The 26,362-nt window shown below is 37.1% G+C and overlaps 1 protein-coding gene across 1 annotated transcript in view; it reads left to right on the forward strand.

The window, feature by feature from the left end:
* LAMB4 (laminin subunit beta 4) overlaps positions 1–26,362 on the forward strand; it is a 131,886-nt gene that overhangs the window by 65,492 nt on the left and 40,032 nt on the right. The window contains 7 exon segments of the mRNA XM_043967584.1: positions 4,575–4,752; positions 8,246–8,389; positions 11,341–11,572; positions 12,604–12,761; positions 16,859–17,083; positions 18,177–18,397; positions 25,020–25,116. Of these exon segments, the coding sequence (XP_043823519.1) occupies positions 4,575–4,752; positions 8,246–8,389; positions 11,341–11,572; positions 12,604–12,761; positions 16,859–17,083; positions 18,177–18,397; positions 25,020–25,116 (1,255 nt within the window).

Raw genomic sequence — 26,362 nt, forward strand, 5'->3', positions numbered from 1 at the left:
TAAACCTATAAACCTGAAACCTGAAAGTCATTAGAAAAGGCATGTGGTGGTCATAAAGAATAGGAGAGTTAAAGAAGACTTTAATGACAATTAGTTTAGCTGTCTGGTGCTAAGAATCAGCCAATTAGTAATTTATTAATAACTACCGTGTGCCAGGCACTGTGATGAATCCAAACCAGATAAGTAGCTTACCCATTTTGTGAATGATCTATTTAAAACAACAACAACAACTCTTAAGCCTTGATAAGTTCCCCTCTCTCATCCTCCTCTTATTTAATCAATCAATCACAGTGTCAGGCACAGTGCTAAGCAATTGGGACTATCTTTTTTTAATTAAATTTTTCTATAAATAGAAATCTGTTTTTTCTCCCTCTCACCCCCTCCTCCAACATTAAAAAAAGAAAGAAAAACCTTTTAATTTAAAAAAAGGGAAAAGAAACACTTTGTAATAAACATGTATAGTCAAGCAAAACAAATTCTAGCATTGGGATGATCAAAAAAAAATCTTAATTACCACTGTAATCTCTCTCTGTCAGAGGGTGGGTAGGGTACTTCATCTTGGGTCTCTTGGAATCATGACCTGTGTTGATTAGAGTTCTTAGTGTTTCAAAGTTGTTTGTCTTTAATATGTTGTTACTGCATAAATTGTTCTCCACATTCTGCTCACTTCACTCTACATCAGAACAAACAAGTTCTCCCAGGTTTCTCTGAAACCATCCCCTTAATCATTTCTAACAGCACAAAAGAATGCCATTACATCCATTCATCACATGATAGTTTATTCAGCCATTCCCCAGTTGATGGATACCCACTTAGTGTCCAGCTCTTTGCTATCACAAAAAGAGCTATCATAAATATTTTTGTACATGTGGATTCTTTTCCTCTATCTTTGATCTCTTTGTGGCATAGGCCTAGTGGTTGTATCACTTAATTGAAAGATATACACAATCTAGTAACTTTGGGGACCTAATTCCAAATTGCTTTCTAAAATATCTGGACCAGTTCACAACTTCCACTTGGGTTATCCTTAAAAGATTGTTAACTCTTTGAGACCAGCATCTTATTTATCTGCATATATTCCCCTGAGTTTTATCATGGAACTCTGTATCCAGTATAGGCTTAAAAACATTTTTGGTTGTGAATGCATAAGTAAATGGATATATGAATAAATCATACAGAATCCCAGGATAGGAAGTACTTCAAAAGCCATCTAGTCTAATCCATGTCTGAGCATCTTAACACACAAGTTGGCATCCAATCTCTGTTTGACAACTTAGAGTAAGGAAAAACTTCATTGACTCTTCATTCCAAGTTTATATAGTTAGACTGATGCTGTTTTACCCCACTGTCAGGTACTATATGTTAGAAGGGATTTGATTTAATATTAGCCTAAGCAAACATGAATTGGAAATTAAATGTACTGGAGAAAAAGTTATCTAATATATCCCAAAGTCAAATCTAAATTGCATTTAATTTTTGAGGTAATTTCACCTCACAATTAGCACAGATTACCAAGACTTGACTAAATCATATTTATTTTGATACTTCAAAAACCTGTGATGCCATTGCTATATGTACTCTCTTCTATTAGTTGAAAGGGAATTGGATTTGAAATGGGAGGAACTGGATTCAAATCCTATTTCTGCTACTACATTAGTTTAATATCACATAGGGCAAGTCATTTAACCTCCCTTGACCTCAGTTTTCTTTTTTTGTTTGTTTTTGGTGAGGCAATTGGGGTTAAGTGACTTGCCCAGGGTCACACAGCTAGTGTTAAGTGTCTGAGGTCATATTTGAACTCAGGTCCTCCTGAATCCAAGGCCAGTGCTTTATCCACCGTGCCACCTAGCTTCCCCGACCTCAGTTTTCTTATCTATAAATTGATGAGATCGGACTATATGACCTCTGAGTTCTCTTTCAGCTCTAAAGCTATGACATTGTGATCTATCATGGAGCGCAATTTTTCTACCTTGTAATAGGTCATCATGAGTTTCTGCGCCTGAAAAAAAAGAAGTCATTGGCTGTAGGTGACCTTCTAATAATGACCTACTTTGTGCAAGCTGGTCTTAGGATGAGAGACCATCACCAGACCAATATTCACACTTTTTCCCGCTTAAGAGAAACTGTCAGAGCTTCAATTACACTGGTATAGCCTTTAGAAAGCCAGGATGATATCCATGTAATGATAAGGTATCATGGAACCCCATTAGTTTAAGTTTAAGTTAGAGAACTATACTCTTATTTATATATAAGTTTTATTTCCCTCTCTCCTCAAAAAAAAATCTATACTATTAAATTATTCTTATCCTAGTGTTCATCACAACTCTCAGAACATTTTTCTTATGTGCAAATGTATATTCAGTCTATCTTGATCTTATATTGTTAGAGTTGATTCTATGGTTTAATTTTTTCTTTTTGTGTCTACCAACTTCTTTCATGATTTATTTTTTGTCAAATTGGAATCTGTTTTAAGGGCTTGCTTTCTTAGTTGCTCTATGTACTATTTTTCATGACTAACATAGGACAATCATTCAGCATAATAAGAATATTCTCTTTAATATTTCACTCTGGTCATTGATAAAAATTTAAGATAATTAAAATGAAATATTAAATATCACTCCTCTGCTTAAGAATTATATTTGAATGGCTTCCCTAAAGCTTAAAAATTATCCACCATTCTTTAAACTAACCCTCTTACCAACTATAGACCCATCTCACAGTTATATAGTTTAACCCATAGTTTCTCAATTTTTCATTCATTCCTTCATTTTGAGAAGCAGTATAATATAGTGGATGGAGTAATGGATTTAGATTAAGGAAAATCTTGGTCTGCATTATGCCTCTGATACTTACTAGGTTTAAAACTATAAGCAAAAAAAACAAAAAAACTATAAGCAAGGGGGCAGCTAGGTGGTTCAGTGGATAAAGCACCGGCCCTGGATTCAGGAGGACCTGAGTTCAAATCCGACCTCAAACACTTGACACTTACTTACTAGTTGTATGACCCTGGGCAAGTCATTTAACCCTCATTGCCCCACAAAAAAAAAACTATAAGGAAATCACTTAAATCCTCATATATAAAACAAGGAAAATAATAGCTATTGTACCTACCTAATAGGACTGCTGTGAAGATTGAATGAAATAATGTATGTAACGTGCTATATAAATTTTAGTTATTCTTATTTCATTAATAATAATTCTAAATTACCTGAAATTGTATCTGATTGAACAATTTGCATGCTCAAGGCCCTGCCCAGTTCTGAATTTATCATTAGAAATAATTAAGGTTTCTGAGTAAAATTAAGAAGCATATTTTCCCACATGGTGTATGCTATTTTGTAGATAAGTAATCTAAGCATACAGGCCAGTTAGTCTCTTGGTATGTTTTATTCTAGGTATTTCATTTATTATCCTCATTGATTAGTCTTGTGCAATTTAATTGATTCTTGTTGATATATAAGTTGTTTCCTTCTGGATACTTGCAAGACTCCCTGGAATTAAAGATTTGGAACTTGGTTATTATGTTTATGAGTGAATCAAACCAACAGTTCCTTTGTCAGCTTGGATTCTTTTGATTTGTGCTCTGCCCTCATTTGTTAATATTTCTGGACATTTTATTAGATGATTTTCTGGAGTGTGGTATTCAGATTCCTTGATTCTTCATATATTTTCTAAGAGGTTAATAATTCCCAGACCATTACATCAGGCACCATACTCTAGTTTTGTTGCTTTGGAGACCTCTGCCATTTTTTGTTTCATTTTCTTGATTTTTCTTTCTTCTCTTCATTTTTTTATTCTTCCTATCCAATCTCATGAATTCCACTGTTTCATTAAGATTTTTCACTGTATTTTCTACTTTTTGAAAATTCTCAGATTCATCTTCCTGGGCTCTTTATTCAACAATCTTATTCACAATTTTGCTGGTGCTAGATTTTCCTTTATGTCTTATTATGGTTTTATTCAATTGTGGAAGTTCTTGAGATATTCTCTCCTCTAGAGGAACAGTCATTGTAGTCTTTGTTTTTTCTTACTGTATATTTCTCTTAAATTTGTTTTATTCTATAGCCTCTATTCATACTAGGTATTGGGGCCTCTTTTTGGCTTACTCATTTCTTCATTTTGGGAAGTTAGTTTTCCTGTAAGACTTTTCCCTGTAAAAGTTTCATTCTTTTTATCTTTTCTTTGTTGTCCTTTTTATATAATTTAGCACAGTTGTTGTCATTTTGAGATGGTATGATATTTCTGGCCTTAGTCATGATCACTCTACCATCTTTCCAGAAATCTAGTTACTCTCAAAAAGCCCTCCACTAAGTTTTAGAGGGTCTGATATCTTAATTGGTACAGGAAACACCCATGCCAGTGAAATTACATATCCTTGAAGCATTGATATGTTAGAGGTTGATTGTGTTATATTTGGCATATATTGTAGAAGCAGTCAGTCTAAAGTACTAAAAAGTGCTAAACAAGTCATATAAGATACTTATATGCTTTAAAAAACCCAGAAGAACAAACAGATTATTGGATGTTTGTAATTATGTTTTCATAATTCTTTGTTGTTGTTGTTATATCAAAAGCTTGGCCTTATTCCCCAAATTGATTCAGTAGAGAATTTCTGCAATAAACAACATTTAGATGAATACCAGCTAAACAACTGTATTGAAACTGCTTCAAAACCACAACCTCAAATATTGCCAGACTGGTGTGAAAGACTTATAGTTAGCATATCTGCGAAGATACACAATGGAACAGTTGGTAAGTACTTATTTGATAGATACTACTTAAATATTGTTATCTTAATGTGTGCTTTTTAGAAAGTGAGAGCAGATAGAATTTCTGTAACAACTTCAGATATCTAAAAAAAAAAAAGGTACAAATCTTATTTTCCCAAGAATAATTTGTATATGTTGTATACCATAGTTTATTACATTAAACAAATTACAGATCTTCAAAAGCTCTAGAGATGGGAAATAGGAACAAACTCATCTGGTATCATTCAGATAGGAAGTGCTACACAAGCTGTTATTTCATAGCCTCACTATGACTAGTTTCCCATACTAGTACAGTAAGTGTTGAGGCTCACAGCCATGTAAGGAAAAGACTGGACTGACACAGACACCCCTATACCCAACGATGGCCACACAGGGAGAGGAGATCCTTGACCAAACACCCCAAGTACCTTCTCCACTGTACCTCATCTCCCAACTTCTCCCAGACTTTTCCAATATTCACTCTACTTCTTCTCCAAGTATTCTGCCACCTCGTTTTCTTACCTCCATGGCCAATCTCTGCATACACTCAAACCACTCATAGACCAATGCCCTTCCTCCCATTTGGGTCCCATAAGTACCCAAGAAGAAACGAAGAAGCAGTAATTCTTTCCCAACATCAGCTGTTTCTTCAGCAGCTTTGAAGGAAGCATCCCATCACAGTGTGTCTAGTATTATCTATATGTTGTTTGTTCCTTTCAACATCCCAGTCTCATCATATAATATTGCAAAGGTATATAAATTTGTCTTAAGTTCTTAATCAGTAACAATATTTAATCTTGTACTCATGGGTGCATTTTCTTAGAATTATAAACTATCAGTGCCAAGGGGACCTAAAAGATCATCTAATCCACCTCCTCATTTTAAAGAGAGAAAAATAAGACCCAAGGAAGTTAAAGGACTTTCCCAAGGTTATAGTTAATAACAGGCAAGTCATTTCCAGTTGTCCTGATCTATATCTTGCCATTGGACCCAGATGACTCTGGAGGGGAGAGTGAGGCTGGTGACTTTGCATAGTCCTGACTCACTTAAATCCAATTCACTTGTAAGTCATGACATCACCTTCCATTGGTCCCCTTCAAGAATGAAGGACAAACAATAACAAACTATCTCTGGATACATACATATATATATATATATATATATATATATATATATATATATATATATATATATATATATGGGGAAACATTAAAAAAGAAAACCGAGAGGAATTAACATAAGCTAATTAGACAAAGTCCTTTCCCCAAGAGGGAAGGGCACATCTAGATAGAAAAAGCTAGAATGATTGATGAGTCCCTGAGTTCTGCCCCTGAAAACAAATGAATTCCACCAATCCTTTGTTTCTTATTTGATCTGCTCACAATGGGTTTTTTAAAGGTATCTAGGATTTCCCTTCCTTAGAAGTCTTGAAGGCTAGATATGAATTATTAGAGAAAGTACAAAGGTAAGGGACAGATTAGACTAGATAACTTCTAAGGTCCTTTCCAACTCTAAATAAAACGGTTCTAATTTAGTAAGCATTTATTAAACACTTTTAAAAGCCAAAGCATTTTTTATAAATTAACAAAATGGCTATTTTCTCCCTACCTAATTCTTTCCATTCTTTGGAATCATGACCTCTGATGTGCTAACCTGCTACCCTATTTTCCGTGCTTATCACAGCTCCCCTCTTACTATCTGATCCAGTAACATTGGCCTCTTTGCTGTTCCTTGCATAAGAAACTCCATTTCCAGACTCCAGAGTTTTCACTGGCTGTCCCCCATGCCTGAAATGTTCTCCCTCCTCATCTCTGCCTCCTGGATGCCTTGTCTTCAGTCAAGTTCTAACTAAAATCCCCTTTCTACAAGAAGCTTTAATGCTAATGCTTTCCTTCTCTTTGTACTTCCAGTTTATTCTCTGTGTAGCTTGTTTCTACATATTTGTTTGCATGTTGGCTTCCCCATCAGATTGTGAGGTCCTCAAGGGCAGGGTCTGCTTCATTCCTTTCTTTGTGTCTCCAGTATTTAGCACAGTACCTGGAACATAGTAGGTGCTTAATAAATGTTTATTGACTGACTGGTAGGGTAACATGCTCCACCATTACTGCTGAATGTCCTTGGGGGCCTTACCATCTGCCCTACTCCCTCTCCTTGCACAAGTATTACTTGGCATTTCATTCCCATCTGCCATAAAAACAAATCCTCCTTTCAGTGTCTTCTCCTCCAGTTAGATTATCTATTTCGTGGGAGCAGGAACTATCTCAAAGTTCTGTTTGTGTCCTCAATCCCTAGGATATTGTGTGGTACAAAGTGTTTAATAATTTTTTATTCTATTTAACATGATCATGCTCCATTAACCATACTTGTCAACTTGACTATTTGGTTATATCAAATACTGTTTCCATGTTAATGAATTGGCTGTATCCCAGCACCTCATTATCAAGGAGCTCGCACTATCATTTCATACTAATTTTGGCTTATACGTGTCAGTAATAAAACAAATTGGAAAGTCAGAGGGCTTCTGTGAGGGACAGGATGGCATAGTAGATGGTGTTCTGTACCTGAAGTCAGAAAGACTCAGCTTCCAATAGGTAGTGAGATTATGCTTACTGGCTGGATGACCCTGCACATGTCACAATCTCCCTGAATTTTAGTTTCCTCATCTGTAAAATGCGGATAATAATGCCTACAGTACCTTCCTCTCAGAATTCTTGCAATTTTCAAATGAGATAATATACAGAAAGTGCTTTGCAAGCATTAAGAGGTTGATAACCATTATTATCTAAAGCAAGTTCAAGTTGTATAAGCACTGAGGTAAGATATGTCATTTGATCCATGAATTCTGAGTTTGGTATATATTTTCATGCTACATTGGGGCCAAAAGACAGACTCACCAAGGATAGCTACAACAAAGGTGTCACTTCATATGTCTACTTCAGCATAAAATCCCACAGACTGTAATTCCTCCAGGCCATTGTCTCTAGGCCAAATAATAATGATGATAATAGCTAGCAGTTTATGGTTTGCAAAGCACTTTACAAATCTTATCTCATTTTATCCTCACAGCAAGCCTGATAGGTAAATACTATCATTATCCTCATTTTACAGATAAGGAAACTGAGGCTTAGAAAAGTTGCCCAGGGTCACACAGCTAGTAAATATGTGGGGCCATATAGTAACTTAGGTCTTCCTGACTCCAGACTCTATCAGCTAGCATCTGCTTCTGTACATAGCTTCATTTCCCAGAACCAGACCAAGACTGGAATTCAAGATTGATGGTGAGGGGCACCTAGGTGGTGCAGTGGATAAAGCACCAGCCCTGGATTCAGGAGGACCTGAGTTCAAATCCGGCCTCAGACACTTGACACTTACTAGCTGTGTGACCCTGGGCAAGTCACTTAACCCCAATTGCCTTACCGAAAAAAAAAAATCAACCAAAAAACCCCCACAGTACTTCTTTTCTTTATTGTCTCCCTCTCCTTTCTTTTGGCTGACAGCATGCAAGTGTCACCCTCAGGGAGCCATAGGGTCAAGCTGCAGCAAACTGGGAGGCCAGTGTCAATGTAAACCCCACGTGGTTGGGCGCTGCTGTGATAGATGTTCTGGGGGAGCCTATGGTTTGGGGCACCACGGTTGTCATGGTAAGTGCAAAAGAATAAGTGTTGAAAATCATGCCTAACACCTCTCTCTCTCTCTCTCTCTCACACACACACACACACACACACACACATTTTGAGTCAAATACAAAGTGTTGTCGGATATTTTAGGAATTTTCTTTTTTTAAGGGACTTGAGTGATTTTGGTGAGAGTGAACTAAATTATGCCTATAAGCTAGCTATATTGGTCAAATCTCAGTTTTATTTGGCTAAAGATTTACAACTAGGAATGTTTGCAATCAGAGCAAGCACCACTGTATGGGTCAAAGGATATGAGAGGGGGCGGCTAGGTGGCGCAGTGGATAGAGTACCAACTCTGGAGTCAGGAGTACCTGAGTTCAAATCCGGCCTCAGACACTTAACACTTACTAGCTGTGTGACCCTGGGCAAGTCACTTAACCCCCATTGCCTCACTAAAAACAAACAAACAAACAAAAAAATATGAGAGGCCTTCCCTCTCTGTTAATTATTTCCCATTTATCCTGTGCATATTTGTTTGCTTATTAGATCTACCATTTGATTATGAGCTCCTTAAAGGCGGGGCTGTCTTTTGCCTCTCTTTGTATCCCTAGCACTTAGCACAGAGTTTGGCACATCATAGATATGTAATATATGCTCATTGACTGACTGGCGACCTCAGTTGTTGGGGAGCAGATCCAAAACCCAATGAGGGGTGGGTAAATAGAATGGTGACCCTGCAGCACTGGAATGAGATCACTGCTTGGGAGTCCAACATTTCACCAAAAGCCTACCAGTGCTGTCAGCCACCTTTGGAGGGGGGAGGTTTATTTGGGGAGGGGAGGGTTAGAGATGAATATACCCTGCCTAGGGGCATTGTAGAAAAGGTCCAGAAGAGTTAAAAGTGCAGCCTCAAAAAGAATGAAGACATTGCTGGCTTGGGTCTCTTCCTTAAAATGGAGGCTCCTGGAGGAATCAGCCAATCAAAAGGAGAAGGCAAAGAGAGAAGAGTACTTGCAGTGTGAAATCCAGAGGTGGAGTGAGCCTCCAGAGTGAAGACGTTTCTAGGGCATTGTAGAGACAGTCCAGAGAGTTAGGAATGCAGCCTGAAGAATGAAGAAGTATATGAATATAAGCCCTACTAGACTTTAAGCTTCATGAGGGCAAGGATAGTTTTTCTTTCATTTTTGTGTCTCCCCTACATTTGTTGACTAATTATTACAAAAGCTTTAAAAACTTTGAAGAAACTTTAGTCTCTACTGTAATGTACACCAGAATCCATCTAATAACTTGCATCAGTTAAACTCCCCTTTTAGATAGTAAGAGCATGAATAAACAATCCAGGGAGTTGGTGTACCCTTCTGGTAATTTCCTACCTAGGTGGAACTTTCTGTCCAATCGAAGCCTAGCAAAAGTCACTGTGGAGTATAGTTTGGATGAATAGTGTTTTTTACCATCTTTCCTTCAGGGGAATGGGTGGAATTAATTCTCACTGATCAAATCACCACCTACCAAACTTGGCTCAAGGTATGATCATTTTCAAGGCCTCTACTTCTATTCCTCCTTTCCTATCTCATCTTCAGGGTAGGAGGTAGAGGGAAAGTGAAGAAAACCCAAAGGACCATGATATAGAACCACATGTTTGTTTGATGATAATGAGAGTAGATTATGAAGGTTTTAGTCATGAAAAAGTTTGCAGTTTCTTGTAGCTTCCTTTTTCTGTGAGTTGGAATGCTGTTTAAAAAAGCAGATTATAAATAAAATTCATAAAATACCCTGAGCCCCCAGGCAGTCTCTTGATTTCCAGGCTGTTGAGTGGGTCTCTTAGCAAGTTGAATTTGGTATAATCATTTATCCACAGGTACTTTGACACTTTTAATCATATTCTACATATATTCTTATTTAGAAATCTATTGTTAAAAAAACTAATCAGCAAGCAAAATTTAAAATAGCAGAGAAACACTTAGTAATCAATGATGCCACCAATTACATGCATGTGGCAATAAAACAAAAGGGAGAATAAAAGAAAGGGGTAAATTCACCATTATTCCAGTGATTTTTCTACAGCGGCATAATTCCTTCACCCCCTGCTGAATTTCCTTAATAAGCCACGCAATATGCCAAGGAAAGAGAAACGCTTGAGCCAGTCCACAAAACTTAGATGAAGTCTTCCCCAATGTATCCTATATCTGCTACAGCTGCTGCTGCCTGCTCCTGCTACCCCTCACTCTCTTTAATTGTCTCTTACTATGTCTCTCTCCAGAGAGATTGAAAAACCTCAGCTGTAGCAGAAAACCTGCCTTCCAATACCCATCACACGCTAAGAGCTCTGTCCCTTTCCAAGACGGGGAGAAATACAACTCCCTAGGGTCCATAATGATTTAGGCACCCTCCCAAGCATTATCAGAATGACTGTTACACTATAAACTTACCTGAGTCAAACATTTTGTCAAATGGAGAATTGTCTCGTTTGCATGTGTGGAAATTCACTCAGTCAAAAAGCATGTAGCAGGCACTAGTGTGTTAAACACTAGAGATATAAAGAAAAAACAGCTCCAGACAGGAGATTCGAGTGATTTTTCAGCCACTTAGCCCCCCCAAAAAAATGAAAAAATAAAAATAAGTAAGCACTTTCCTATACCAACCCGGACATTTTTGTATGTAGATTGGAATCTTCCTAGAGGGGCTTATTCGCATGTAATATTCATCAAGATTTTTCAGTGCAAAAAAAAAAATCTAGAAAAATTGATTAACTTGGATTACCTATCTTGGATTAAATCATAAGAAACAGATTTCCTGTTTTCTCTCTCTGAATCAAAAGGTATTAGGTGTCAGCTTTGTATAAAACATTTTGTTAAGTTTGATAACTGTTACGCATTTTGATTACACAATTATTTTGCTTTGCCTGTATCCCATTGTTCTTCTCCAAAAAAAGAAGCAATGAGTGAGACTGTATCCTGTATCTTTGCTTTATCTAGCATGTGAATGCCATCCTCAAGGCTCCAAGAGCACCATATGTGATCAGGTGACAGGGCAGTGCTCCTGCCACAGAGACATTGAAGGTCGCCACTGTGATCAATGCTTGGCTGGTTATTTTGGATTTCCCAACTGCCGTCCTTGTCCCTGCAATGGGTTTGCAGAACTTTGTGACCCGGAGACAGGGTCATGCTTCAACTGCAGAGGATTTACAACTGGACTTAATTGCGAAAGGTATGAAATTGGGACAAATTTGTAAAAGCAACTGTTTCATTTTGCCTTTTGAGCAACTGAGTCACTTCTCTGAAAGATCACTGAGTAAATATTTACTTACACAGTAGTAAGGAGATTAAATACCTGTTCTAGAGGTTTGGGGCAGTCCACTAGCCCACAATTCAGATCAATAAACATTTACTGAGCAGCCAGCTATGGGCAAGCAACTGCACTAGAGTTTGCTATATAGAGACCGAGACAGAAAGAGACAGAGAGAGGGAATATATGTATATATGTATATATAAAACCCTATCAAAATACTTTGTTTTATAACAATAAAGATAGGACCTAAACCTGTTTTAATTGGTATGAGAACCTCTCAGATGAGTAAACTCCCCCTACCAATGCAAATTGGCACCTTCCCTGCAACTTATAGTCTTAGAGAGTTGCCTAGAGTACTCAGAGGTTAAGTGACTTACCCAGGGTCACACAGTTATTACATGTCAGAGGCAGGTTTTGAACCCCCAAATTCCTGACTTTAAGTTCTCCTTTGTACACACTACACCATGTTATAATAGCTCACATTTATGTAAGGATTTACTATTTACAAAGTGCTTACCCCACAACAACCCTTTAAGGTAGGTAGTGCTTGAGTTATTAACCCTCTTTGACAGATGAAGAATCTGAGGCTTAGAAAGGTTAAGTGATTTGCCCATAGTGATTGTCTGGTGGAACTTGAGCCCAAGACTTCCAATGCCAAGTTCAGCGTTCTTTTGACCAAATCATGGCCGTGCTATATTGTACATTCCTAAAAAGCGGCACATAATGAAAAAATTTTAAATCAAGACACTTGAAAGCACGTTATTTAAAGGACTCTACAATGAATATAGTGGTCAAATGAAGAATCTTTTAACAAAGTAAATAGTCTCTCTAATATATTACATTTTTTGGATCGCATTTTCTTAAGGCAAGGTACAACTGAGTTGTTTGTACATGTATATACTTCTCAGGTACATATTTTGATTTGTCTCTAAGGAAATTGTCTTCAATAGGTGCATCGATGGTTACTACGGAAATCCTTCCTCCGGAAAACTATGTCTTCCTTGCCAGTGTCCCGACGTTCCTTCAAGTAATCAGTATTTTGCCCATTCCTGCTACCAGAACTCTTGGAATTTAGAAGTAATCTGCAACTGCCACGAGGGTTATACAGGTATAATCTTACATGCCTTTCCCTTTATTCCACAATCCTTGATTATAGGTTGACACATGACTACCATTTCATCATTTATCTGACTTATACAAATTGTGATGAAGGATATGAAATAAGCTGATAAGAAGAAGAGAAAATTTATCAACTTTCCATTTTATTGAGTTGAACAATTGTATGAATTGAGAAATTAATTAAAGAAAATTTATCTTCCTAGAATGCAATGGCTCTATAGCTAATTATACACCAAAAGACAGAAAACTAACTAAACTGTGTTTGAGCCAAGTAAAGTCAATTTGTATTGGTACTGCATTCATGTGAGTACCTATTTCAAGGATGCAGATTGAAATCCTTCTCTGCCTATTATCATGTGTGATTTTTTTCCATGTTTTCCCATATAGCATGTAGAAAGAATATGCCTACTTCATGATTGTTCTTTTTAGTAGCTGAAGTACATCAATGTATTCAGACGGCCCATCTAATGGTCTTCCATTCTTGCCACATGACTAATCCATTTCCTTTTCTGCCCTTGTAATATATTATTCAATAATATATTTTATGCTGATGCTCACATATAAGTCATCAGACTACAACTTATTTTTGCCTGACACAATCTTTCCATTGTTCTTTGAGTTTGTCTTAACTCTTCTGAGCTGATGGTGTTTCATGATTCATAGCCACATGCAAATTACCAGAAGAATAGTGGTATTGGTATTGTAATGATTAGAATGATGCCACCTACTGGAGACTTGCTGTGGGAAAGCTCAGCCATGAGGAAAATGCCTCAGAGGCATTGTGGCTTTTCCTTGGCGTCAGGAAATGACGTTTGCTCATGGGTGCTGTCTATCAAGGCTACCAGCCAATCAACTTGAGGAGCCTCCTATTTTCTAGGAGGAGACAGGAAGGAGGAAAGAGAGCCTGCGCAGAGAGCTCTTGCGCTTTTGGGTTCCTGACTTGATGGTGGTGGTGGCAGCAGAGGACTTCACAGGAAATTTGAGGAAAGATAGGAATGCCAGGCTGTTGGAATTCTATTCTCAATCTTTTTCTTTCTATTTTCCAATAAACCCTTAAAAACCTAAACTCATTTTATCAGTGATTTTAGTCAGTTTCCCCCAAAACTGGGGGAACAAATTAGAATCCACATTTAGAATCTTAAATTACACAGTATTGATAAATTACCTTTTATGGCAATAATCAGATCAGAATCATTTAAAGCAGGGAACAGTTTTCCAAATATGATGAAATTTAAATTGTCCTTTCCTCCTGTTTGGTCTTGGGTTAATATCATTTTTTCTGAAGCACCTGCCCAATAGGCATAACATAGATTAAATAATTCTATAGACATCATACTAAGCTTAACATTATAACCTGGGCAATATGCATTCTCTATCCACTTTGTTTTTCAAGTATGAATGGTTAGACCACAATCTCTAAAATCTGGGAGAAATCTGGAAGAAATCTCTAAAGGAACTTTGTAATTCCTTGAAGGCAACCTAGCCTACGATCCTCATTCTGATTAATTCTATGCCTAACTTATTGTCCATTACTATTTTTTGTCTCAAATATACATACTGTTGGATAAGCTACATAGGTTGTCCATCCAGTTGCATACCCAAATCTGGGAAATTTCATAATCTAGGTCTTTCCTGGTTGGAAGTGATCAGGCCAAACTCTTCTGAATGGTTATGGACTCAAAAGTGTTCCAGGACTTGATCCCAGCAGAACAAATGAGATCTGCAAACAGGTCTGAGATTTTCCCCCCAGGTCTTTATTTTCAGCAATCTGATGAGTCCATCTCTCAGTGTCTTTATAACTATATTTCACATGGCTAATATGGAAATGTGTTTTGCATGACTTCACATGTATAATGGACATCAAATTGCTTGCCTTCTCAAGGATGTGGGGGGGCGGGAGGGAAGAAGAAAATTTGGAATTCAAAATTTTTTAAAATAAATGTTAAAAAAAAGTTTCACAAGTGATTGGGAAATATTTAATGAAATAAATAATTTTTTTTAAATGACTGTGTTACATATAGCTTGGATCTCCTTTTTGTATACATGGTCCCGTCTGGCTACTTTTCCCATCTTTTTGGTTTACATTTCTACCTCCTCCTACAGGAAAATGCAGAACTATGATGGGTGGCTTATCTTTTTTTGATGTTGAAATTTGTCACAAAACATTCAGAAAAAATACCCATGAAATCTTTGCAGATCTTTCCCATTTTCCTTCTGTTCGTTATTCTTCTTCCATTTTTGTCCTTACTTGCTTTTAGTTAGTTGTCCTGCTAAGCTCTTGAAACTAGTTTTACCTTCTACCTCTCTCTGCTTTAAGAGATCACACTGCTGGTAATCATCTATTCTTCTTCTTCAGAAGATTTTTTTTAATGGGGCGACGATGTTCCAAACCAGTGTTGCCTTTGGCTACCACCTCTCTTCCCTTGTAACAGGTTTAGTGTTTAAGTTTAGTGTTTAGTGTTGTTAAAGATGGCACTTTTTAGGCTCTTTTGGTCTCCTTTTTTATGGCACTTGAGATATAAGGGATAGCATGCTAGACTAGGAATCAAGAAAGACTTAAGTTGGAATTCCATATTACTTTGGGCAAATTACTTAAAGTCTCTGGGCTTCTGTTGAGTTGTCTTATCTATAAAAATAAGGCACTTAGACAAGGGCATCTCTAAGGTCCCTTCTAGCTCTAAATCTATGAGCTTCAGATAAAATTATTATAATCACTGTTGATGTCATTTCTGCTCTCCATTGTCTATATTCATTATCAATTACCTTTTTAAAAATAGTTCAGCATTGAGTTGTTTGCCACACATTTTTCTCATTATTATTCTCTTTTCTAGCTATTTATTCATTCTGATCTTTGCCCTGACAAGTTCAAAGTCTTAATCAGACAACTGATTAAGGGGATGACAGAAGCCCTGCAATGCTACCTGACTGCAAATCTCAGAGCACAGTATTCTGAGAGGAATCCCAAATTATAAATATCAATTGAAAGATACCAAGTGGGCAAAGCAGGCTGCAGCATTTTACCAATAATATCTCTAGTGCATCAGAGTCAGTATAAGATCATTAAGGAATCTTAAATGAGTGAAAAAAGAAGGCAAACTGTGAAAATGAGAAACAACAGGTTGATGACCTGAAAGGTAGCATCAATATAGGGCATTAAGGTTTGCAAAATGTTATATACATAATAATTCATGTGAGCCTTACAACCCCATTAGGTAGATATGCAGGAATTATTACTCAAATTTTACAAATGAAAAAGTCTGAGGCTCAGAAATTTAAATGAGTTGCACATAAAAAACAGAGCCAATTAAGTACCAGATGTATGATTTGTAGCATTTTCTCACCCCAAGTACAACAATCTGTCCACTGTACCATGTTGCAATAATGATGTAAAACTCAAATTAAAAAATCCCAATGGGCCACAAATTAACTTAGAAAACCACAAATTCACATTATCTATGTTTTATTGTTTTTTTTAATTTATTTTGTTGAACATTTCCCAATTACATTTTAATCTGGCTCTGGGCACACAACGGAGATTTGTGTGCTGCACGGGTCTGGGCCCCCATGAATGAGTTTGACACCTCTGTGCTCTATGGAAGCTTAATGGGGCAAGATGGAGAATGAACAGAGCAGGAGAAACAAAAGTACTATGATCTGTGTCGATGTAAGAAGTACCCAGGCCGATAAAATCACAGCTCCATCAAAATATTCTACTGGGATGCAGTTGCATAGCAACTTCTCCATCTGCTATCAAAGTTATACCTTGGCAAATGTTTCAGTTCTATCCCTGAATTCCCAGTGTCACAGGAAACAGACCTTGGAAAAGGTATTTTTCTCCAAGGAATTTTTGTTCTAAGTAACTATTAAGTATTTTAACATGTTTGCAAATATGTTTGGAGACTACAGAGTAAATGCAGATGGATTTATATTTCATGTCGAGACATTTTTAACTTGTTTACTCTAACGTACAGATGCTTTTTATAATACCTAAGGGAGCTCTTTCACTTTCCTATTCAATTTTTATGTTGTTTTCTATACTACTCACCACCCCATTTTCTTTTCCTCCAATCTCTTCCCCTTTCATAGGTGTTCAGTGTGATGAATGCTCAGCTGGTTTTTATGGAAATCCAAGAATTTCAGGAGACCTTTGCCTACCATGTGGCTGCAATGACAATATAGATAGAACAGACCCAGATTCATGTAGCCGGGTGACAGGAGAATGCCTTAAATGTTTATATAACACTCATGGGCCCAACTGCCAGTTCTGTAAACCAGGTTACTTTGGATCAGCACTCACGCAAAATTGCAAAGGTAAGCTGAAGGTGCAAATATGGTCATTCTTGTCGCAGCACACAAATGCGCTTTTTTTTCCATGGCAATGAGGGTTAAGTGACTTGCCCAGGGTCACACAGCTAGTGTCAAGTATCTGAGGCCAGATTTGAACTCAGGTTCTCCTGAATCCAGGGCCGGTGCTTTATTTACTGTGCCACCTAGCTGCCCCCACAGATGCTCTCTTGAATTGGAACTTGTCATAATAATAATTAACATGTGTGTAGAGCTTTATGATTTGCAACACACATATAAAACGTCACTTGATCCCCATAACAAATTATGAGGAAGGTGCTATTTTTTTCTCTTTTTCAGATAGGGAAACTGAAGCTAGTTGAAGTTAAAGAAAATGCCTAGGGTCATACAGCAAGTAAATGTCTGAGAAAGGATTTTAACTCAGATCTTCCTGACTCCAAGTCCAACCAACTCAATCGTCTTTGTCACTTAGTGGCCTTTTATAAAGCAACCTGTAAGCAATGTCCTTTGGGAGCTTTTTTTTATATAGAATTAATATTGCCATGGATTCATGAAACATTTAAATTAACATTTTAATTTAATAATTAATTAACTGAAAAAGAAAGACTGGGTGAAATGTCATTACACAAGTTGCAGCCATAGGCATTTCTTCTATAATATTCCTGAGTTTTACCTTTGGTGAATGACATTTCAATGTCACTGATGGAAATTTTCCAAATGGATTTAGAGGAAGACTATGACCTATTCCTAGAACATTAAGTGGCTCACTCTTAGGGGAGGTAGGAAACTTTATGAACACCAAAGTTGAAATGAATAACTATTTCAGAGCAATCAGATGGAATTCAGTGGGCTCAAAAAGTCAGTATACTTGGTAAAAAGATAAGCACCTTCCTTCTTAACTACAGAAAGAGATTTGTGGCATGTTCTATTATGTCTGAGAGCATATTCAGACTGTGGGAAATCACATCCCAAAGAAAAAGTGGTTCTTCTTTGACCTCTTTGGAGAAATGGCATTACCCAGTTCCAAGTCATAATTGTTTCTTATTAATAACTAAAGAGTTTGTTTTATCTAAGTTTACAATTGTCTTTATTTTCCTAGAGTGCACTTGCAATCCGTCTGGGGTAAACCATACTACATGTCCAATGGGTGATGGAGCATGCCTATGTGACCCAACAACAGGATCATGCCCTTGCTTGCCGAATGTCATAGGTTTGTCCTGTGACCGATGTGCAGAAGGATCCTGGAATCTGGTCCCTGGTAGAGGATGTCAGTTCTGCGAATGTGACCCCCAACATTCTCACAATACTCATTGCAACCAGGCAAGGTCCCTTTTAAAAAAATACGTTTGGCGTGTTAGTTTTGATGGTGAAACACAATGAGAGCACTATTTCAAATCATCTTAAGTGCCTTTTTCTTTTTTGCTTTTGTTAATAATCATCTCTGAGCAATGTCTTCTTCATGCTGGGACTAGGCTAGAAGGGGAAAGAAGAGGAAGAAGAGGGGAGCAGGGGGAAATAAAATCTGCTGACCACACAGTTTCATCTGGAGCCAGTCCACTTCTGAAAGGTGAACATGAAAAGTAGCAAGAGAGAAGATTTTCCTTTCATTACTATCACAGGAGAACCTTGAAGTCGAATAGACCACCTATACCAGTGAACTTAGGGCCTTTGCCTACAGATGAATACATCAGATGTATAAGCTTATTTTTATTTAAACCAAAATGTCATTCCTCTAGGCTAGACAAATTACCTGTTGACAAAATAAAATCAGTATTTCTTACCATAAAGGTTAAAAACAGAGTGGGCCAAAAGTCACAATGTTTGAATAACTTTTTGAAAATAAGGTTTTTTTAATTTTTCATCATTTATAGATTTTTCACACACAATATAAATTCATTCCCTGTATATACTGTATATAATGCTATGATATTGTAAATTAAAACAAAAAATAAAGGAGTTATGAAACATTGAAATGACTTTGTGACTTTTGGCCCACCCTGTACAGCCCAAAGATAGGCTTATGTCTTTTGTCAGAAGACTGGTCCCTTAAGTTTAAAGAGGCTCATTACCAAATAGAGAAAAAATTCTTTGGTCATGGCAGTGCCAGAAGACCCTCTGAAAGGCACTTTGTTATGAAAAGTAAAATGGATTGAAGGTTAGGAATATCCATTTAAATCCCATCCTAGTCACTTATTAGCTGTGTGACCCTTGACAAGTTGTTTAATCTTTCTGGGCTGGATTCATCATCTATGAAACAAAGGCATTGCATTTGATAGCCTCTACTATCCCTTCCTGCTATAAAAGTATGATTGTATATCTTTGATATTGTACAGAGATTACGATGTATCAGAAAGGAAAGTACATACCTACAGCAGTGAAAGCATCCTTGAAATGTTGAAGAATTAATTGTTTATCACCAAACATCAATGGGAAATATGGGCCAGTGACTGTTCTACAAAGTTGCATTATTTCATTGAATACTCAATTATACTAAAAGTTATATGAGTTGATTTTCAGTGCTCATTCAATAGCATATTGAACCTTGAAAGAAAAAAGAGCATATAACTCACATGATTCATTTAGGGAAAAAATTTTAGTGTTTATAAATTGTGTAATGTGTTTTGACTTTTGCCTAAGGAAAATTTTTTCAAAGCATCACCTATGTCTCTTAGCGGTTACCGGAAAAAAAAATAATGGCAGGGTAATCCAATGGTATCAATTAGAAATAGCAGGGCACTAAGAAAGGATCATAAAAGAAACTTTTTCTTTTCTTTTTTTGTGGGGCACTGTGATGTTTAAAAATCTAAATTGTGGTCGCCTTAAATTAGAAGCTTCAGCACCAGTCTTTGGGCATTAAACATTTATTAAAGCATGCAGGTGTTCACAAGGAGTTCAGAAAGTTAAGAAAAAGCCTATCTAGCCTAGAGTTCCAGCCTGGTTGGGTTCTTCCTCAAGTTCTCCTCCAGGAGCCTGCTTTAATCAGGAACTGTCCAGCAAGCTGACTGTGGAAGCTTTTTATAGTTCTGGAACAGAGGTGGTCCTTACACACTGCTTCAAGCTGATTGGTTGGCATCATCCAAATCCATTGGTTTTGAAGGTGTTCTCAAGTTGAGTTCTCAGTCTAGTTTCTGAGAACAATACCTTCTTAAGGGCTAGCCAGGTGTGATTACAATCCAATTAACTTAGGCTTAATCAGCAGTCAATCACTCTCACTTGATTCAATCAGTCTTGATTAATCTCCAGGTGGGTCTTTGAGTATCTGCTAAATCCCATTATTTCATCACAGCACATAGCTAGTAAGTGTCAAGTGTCTGAGGTCAAATTTGAATTCAGGTCTTCCTGAATCCAGGATCAGTGCTTTATCTACTCCATCACCTAGCTGCCCCCTATAATTGAAACTTCATGATATGAATTTAAGAAGAATTGAGATAAAACTTGAATTATTAAATCCTACATAATATGATTTAAGCATTAAGACTTTAGACTAAGGTATGGTTTACCTACAGGTACAGCATAAAAATGTCTGATTATCTAGCAAACTATTCAAAGGTTAAATACCTGACTAGAGAAGTGTTTCAGAAATAAATAGTAGTGGCAGTCAGAATAGATGGAAATAATGATCCTGACACTTAGTGTAAATACCTGACCTCTGAGTGCTGAAAACTAAAGGGAATTGGCATGTTATTGGCATTGCATCCATGGGATTCCATAGAATTCCATGGATTCCATGAAATTCATGGATTACTCAGGATTCCATAAGAATCCATAAAAGGAAAGGTGAGGTGGTATATAGCAAGTGTTTTTGAGGGTAATGCCTAGATAGAAGACCTTTTCACTAAATTTAGCTTGATATCCTGATCTTTAAACTGTCTGCACAGCCAAATATTTTCTGCCCTTGACATTTAGGGGATAAATGTCCTTAGAAAGCATGGGAGTAATGTGGGAAGAATTATAGTAAAGAAAATTGAGTCCAAAGCTGTTTGAACAGGTATAATCAAAAACTATTGGTTAATGTCTCCAAGTCAGCCTGGAAAAAAAGTTCTCAAATTATATGCTCAGGATTCTGAATATAGCCTAACCTTCCTCAATAGTTGTATCAACAAATTGGATAAAAACAGGAAAGTAGTGCTGGTCAAATTTGCAGATGACACAAAACATGGAGGGATGGCTCACAAGATAGATGGCAGAATTATGGCTCAAACTTGACAAGCCACCACAGGAGCCTAAAGCAGCAAGGTGAAGTTTAAACAGGAGTAAATGTGAAATTCTGCATTCAATTTCAAAAAACATTAGTTGCACAATAGCAGCACAAATATGATTTGGCAGCAGTTGATGTGAAAATATGCAAGAGTTTTAAGTGATCTCAAGCTTTATATGAATCAAGAGTGTAAGACAGGTGCTGATAAGCTATTACAGTGTTAGAAAGATAGTATCCAGATTATAGAAGAAATTATCACACTGTACATTTCCCTGGTTAAACCATATATGGAATCTTGTGTTCATTTCTGAGAAGAAAACATATTTCAAAAGGACTATTGACAAAGTAAGATTCATCCAAAGTATCATGAGATGTCAAGGAAAAACAAAACCAGATCATATGAAGGAATTGGGAGTATTTAGCCTGGAAAAGGGAAAACTAAGGAAAGTTATAATAGTTGCCTTCCAATATTTGAAGGACTAAAAAGTAGACGGTGGTGAAAACATTGTGTTGCACTAACAGAATGAGTGCTAATGAACTGGGGTTAAACAGAGATTTGGGTTCAACAAAATAAGGAACTTTCTAAGGACCAAACCAGCAATAGATTGGAAACTGTCACTAAAAATATTCAAGAAAAGGATGTGACCATGTTTCATGATGTCATGGAAGGAATTGCTCCATTGATTATGAGGTTGAGTTAGAGGAGGTCCTCAAACGTCCTTTTGTAAAGCTAAGATTTTATGATTTCATAATTCTGTGAACTAGAATTGATAGACATTCAGGAAGTAATTGGCATCAAAAGACAAAAGAAAAGGTAGATAGCCCCTTATCATTTTTGTTAGGTTACACATAGTGTTGACTACATGTAGAGAAAAGATGGACATAGAATAGGATATATCTACAACCTGTCTTCTTTATAAAATGGAGTAAGTGGCTACAAATGGGGGGGGGAGCAATGAGGGGAAAACACTGGATTCAGTGTTAGTTTCAATCATGTCTCAATCACTACCTGTGCACTTAACATATCTAAGACTCAGCTTAATCATCTGTAGAATGGGAGTGTCGGACTAGATGGCCTCTGAGGTCCCTTCTGGCTCTAAATGTCGGATCTGGGTTCAAATTCAGACCCTGGCACTTGCTAACTGTGTGATCTTAGATATACTACTTAATCTCTGAGCCATAGTTTCCACATCAGTAAAAATGAAGTAGGAGGGCAGCTTGGTGGTGCAGTGGATAAAGCACCAGCCCTGGAGTCAGGAGTACCTGAGTTCAAATCCGGCCTCAGACGTTTGATACTTACTAGCTGTGTGACCCTGGGCAAGTCACTTAACCCCCATTGCCCCACCAAAAAAATTAAAACATTTAAAAAAATTTTTTTTAAATGAAGGAGGTGGACTACATGAGAGGGTCTAAATCTTCCAGCACTTTAGATATAACCCTATGACTAAGTGATATTTAAGGATCTTCCAGTTCTGTCTTTGATCTTATGAAATATTAACTATGCTTTAATTTCAATATTAGGAGATATTACATCACTTCCTACTTTGGGATGTGAGTGTCCTTTGTTTTCTCTCTGCTCTTGCCTGTCTGCCTAGCCCTTTAAGCACCCTCATATTTCTTTCAGTTACTAGGCCCCATACTCGAGACTCCTTTAGCATACCTTAGATAAGAATTTTATACATCCCATCACTACTCCCACTCCTTGGAACAAACCTTAAAAAAATTACTATTGCTTTATGTTGACGATGGCTATATTATAGACACTCAAGGTTTCTCTCATTTTTTTATATTTATGTGTTACCTATCTTTTAATAATGGGATGGAGTCTCCCTGTCTGTTCCCTCCCCATTTCTTCACAAGCATGCTATCAACCATTTGTCCAATTGCGTATACACACACATACACACACACATACACACAGATCTGCTACAGAGCAGCTGTATTTTTACTCAAGGGCCAAGACTTATCAAAGAGTGCAGGAGTGAACATCAGGTGCATTCCTGCCCAGAAGGTATGAACTTATATTAATGCTACAATGCCTGATGTTTTTAATTTTTTAATATTGAATAAATATTACCTTAGCATTGCCAATTGAACTAATATGCCTACATGTTGTATGATCTAATTCCCTACAGATTTCATTTTTGAAAGATATACACAAAACATTTTGAGGCAATTGCTTATTTGGACATTTTTCAAATTCATTCTGTAGTTATATTTAAAAACTGAAGGATGGCATAAAATATCAAATAAACAAATATCAAATGTGAAATAAAATAGAGAAAATCATTTGCTCTGTGCCTACTGTGTGCAAAGCTAAAGGAGGAGAATCAAATTAGCTAATTAAAGAGGCACTGCATTTAAAGAGCTTGAAGTCTAACTGATGATTGATTATTTCATTTGCCAAAACTAATTGCAGTTGAGGCTTATGAAGTCATTGGGAGATGAACTATTTGATTTAGCTGGTAAATTGTGGATATTTGGAGAATATGTGTGTATATATATATATATATATATATGTATATGTATATGCACACATCTGTTAATGATACAATCACCCTCACCAAAAACAACAGATTTTATGATGTTTTATTGAACAACATATTTATAGAATCTGGGTGTTTTAATAATGCAAGCTTTCTTCTTATTTTGATCCCAGATGAAATCTTGTGGTGGGATAATTGTTGGACAGTCATGACATGCCCAGTTTTCTTTCTTGTAGCAATTATTGAAAATATTGGTAAGAATGTGATCCAAAGCCTATTGGGTAGGAGGTTTGATTAAGTGATCACAAAGAGACCAACCAATCCTAAGATTCTAGGTCTATGATTCTAAAGGATTGGACAGTAATGACTTTTCCCCCTTTTTCTCTGGGTATATATGCAAGCACACACATGTGAGCGCTTGTGTGTGTGTGTGTGTGTGTGTGTGTGTGTGTGTGTGTGTGTGTGTGTGTGTGTGTGTGTGTGAGAGAGAGAGAGAGAGAGAGAGAGAGAGAGAGAGAGAGAGAGAGAGAGAGAGAGAAAGCTTTCATTTCCCTCCACTACATTCAGATACAAGGTATGGAATTCTGTCTATGTGGTGACAGGAAAGTCCATTTCTAACCACATTAAATATTTTTATCCTGTGTGGATTCACAAGCAAAACTGCTGCACTTAAATTATATATATATTTTTTTTAATTAAAAAACATCTATTTTCTCTCCCTCCCACTGTCTCCTACTGGAATTTTTTTTTTTACTTTAATTTTAAAAAGGAAAAGCAAAACCCTTGTGGCAAATGTAAACTGCTGCATTTTAAATAAAATATTCCCAGACTAATTTCTAGAAACTGAAAACTGAGTGTATAAAATCTTTTACCAAATGAGACACTGAGTATTCTACCAGATCCTTGGACTCTGTTATCCTTATGAGGAAACTCCCATAATTATATAAGGAAAGAATCTGGCCCACTTCCCTTTAGCTGTTTTGTTTTATTTGCATCTGTGTATGTCTCTCAGTTGGGAACCACCTGTCCCTAAGCAGCTGGGAGCAGACGGTATATCAGAGATGGCAAAGCCAGAGCACGTCCACCCCATCCTCCTCTCCTTGTTTCTTTTCCATTGCTCTCTCTAGCCATGGGAACCACCCCTCCTCTGTCTTTACACAGCTGTATAGGCTAAATCACAGGAGAGGGGAGAAAAATGCATTAAATTCTTCTAGGATTATAACACTGATCAGTTCCTTACCCATGACTGTTTTTACAGTTTACAGGCCAGTGCCCTTGTAAATTAGGCTATGTTGGAAAACACTGTAACAAATGTGAGGAAAACTATTATGGAGATCCCCAGGTTCAATGCATTGGTAAGTATTGGCTATTACTCTAAAAAAAAACTATGTGGTTAGTTTTTTTTTGTTTTGTTTCAAAAAATATATCTTTATTTTCAAATACCTTGCCCCGATGAGGACACCATTCAAATGATATCCAGTTTTATATGACTATTTGATGAGTGGTTTTAACAATATGGACTTAATTAACAATGTCACATGGGTTGGCCTTTCTTCTAAAAAGTTTGAATTCTCAAAGGAGACAGATTGTCAAACGAGACCAAAAGGCAATAGATGGACCACAATGGACCAGACCCTTGAGGGCAATGCAAATATGCCTTTGCATTGATTTCCTGTTGTTTTAAGGATGTACTGAGAATGAATGTTAGACTCCCTGAGGGTTGGGGGGGAAGGGGTTCTCTGGCAAGAGAATCCAGGGCCATCAGCAGGGTAGAAGAACTCCCAAGACTGTATCCTCAAACTGTCTATCATCCTTCTAGCAGAGCTCGAGTCTAGGAAGCAGATTTCTCTTAAGCTAATCCATAGAAACCCCTGCAGAAACTAAAGAAGGTCAAGAATTAGCCACTTGATAAGGATATCATTGACACGTGTCATTTAGGCAGTCAGGGTATCTAGGGAGGCTTTTTTCCATAGCATGAGAATGTTCTCATGTGTCTTCCAATGAGCAGTTAGCTTAAACGTTTCCCAGTTGCATTCTATTTACAGCCTTGAGTTCTCAATAATTCTCTCAGTGTGTAAACTACTCCCTTGGTTTCAAATGGAAATGCTCGTTTAAAACCCAGGAATTGTTAGGACATCTGGAAAATCTGGTTTATGGTGTCTCTTAGGGTGTGTCAACTCTTGCATTTCAATGATGAGAGACTTTCACTGTACTCATAAAATGATTTTCATCTCTCATACAGAGGAGGAAAAAATGCAAAACTGGGGTCCTGAGCAACCGGAGAATAATTGTGGTTTAAGAGGCAACTAATAGAATCACGGTTGACAAAAATGGGCAGCATCTTGAATGGAGCTGCTAAGGATGAGTGTCATTGGAAGAAAACAGAACTTGTCACAGGCTGGCGAAATTGACATAATGCTGACTTCTAGGGGGTCCTGAGGAATCCTGTGGCTCAGAACAGAAAGTATTGGACAGATGGCATCTGCTCAATGAGCCTAATTAGTTTATCAGTCCTCATTAGCATTTGCCATTCCTTTTTACTCCAAAAGTCAGTTATTTTTATTACTTTTCCATCCTTACTGTAACTCCAGCAGCAGCATA

The sequence above is a fragment of the Dromiciops gliroides genome, chromosome 5, assembly GCF_019393635.1.
Source record: "Dromiciops gliroides isolate mDroGli1 chromosome 5, mDroGli1.pri, whole genome shotgun sequence".
NCBI lineage: Eukaryota > Metazoa > Chordata > Mammalia > Microbiotheria > Microbiotheriidae > Dromiciops > Dromiciops gliroides.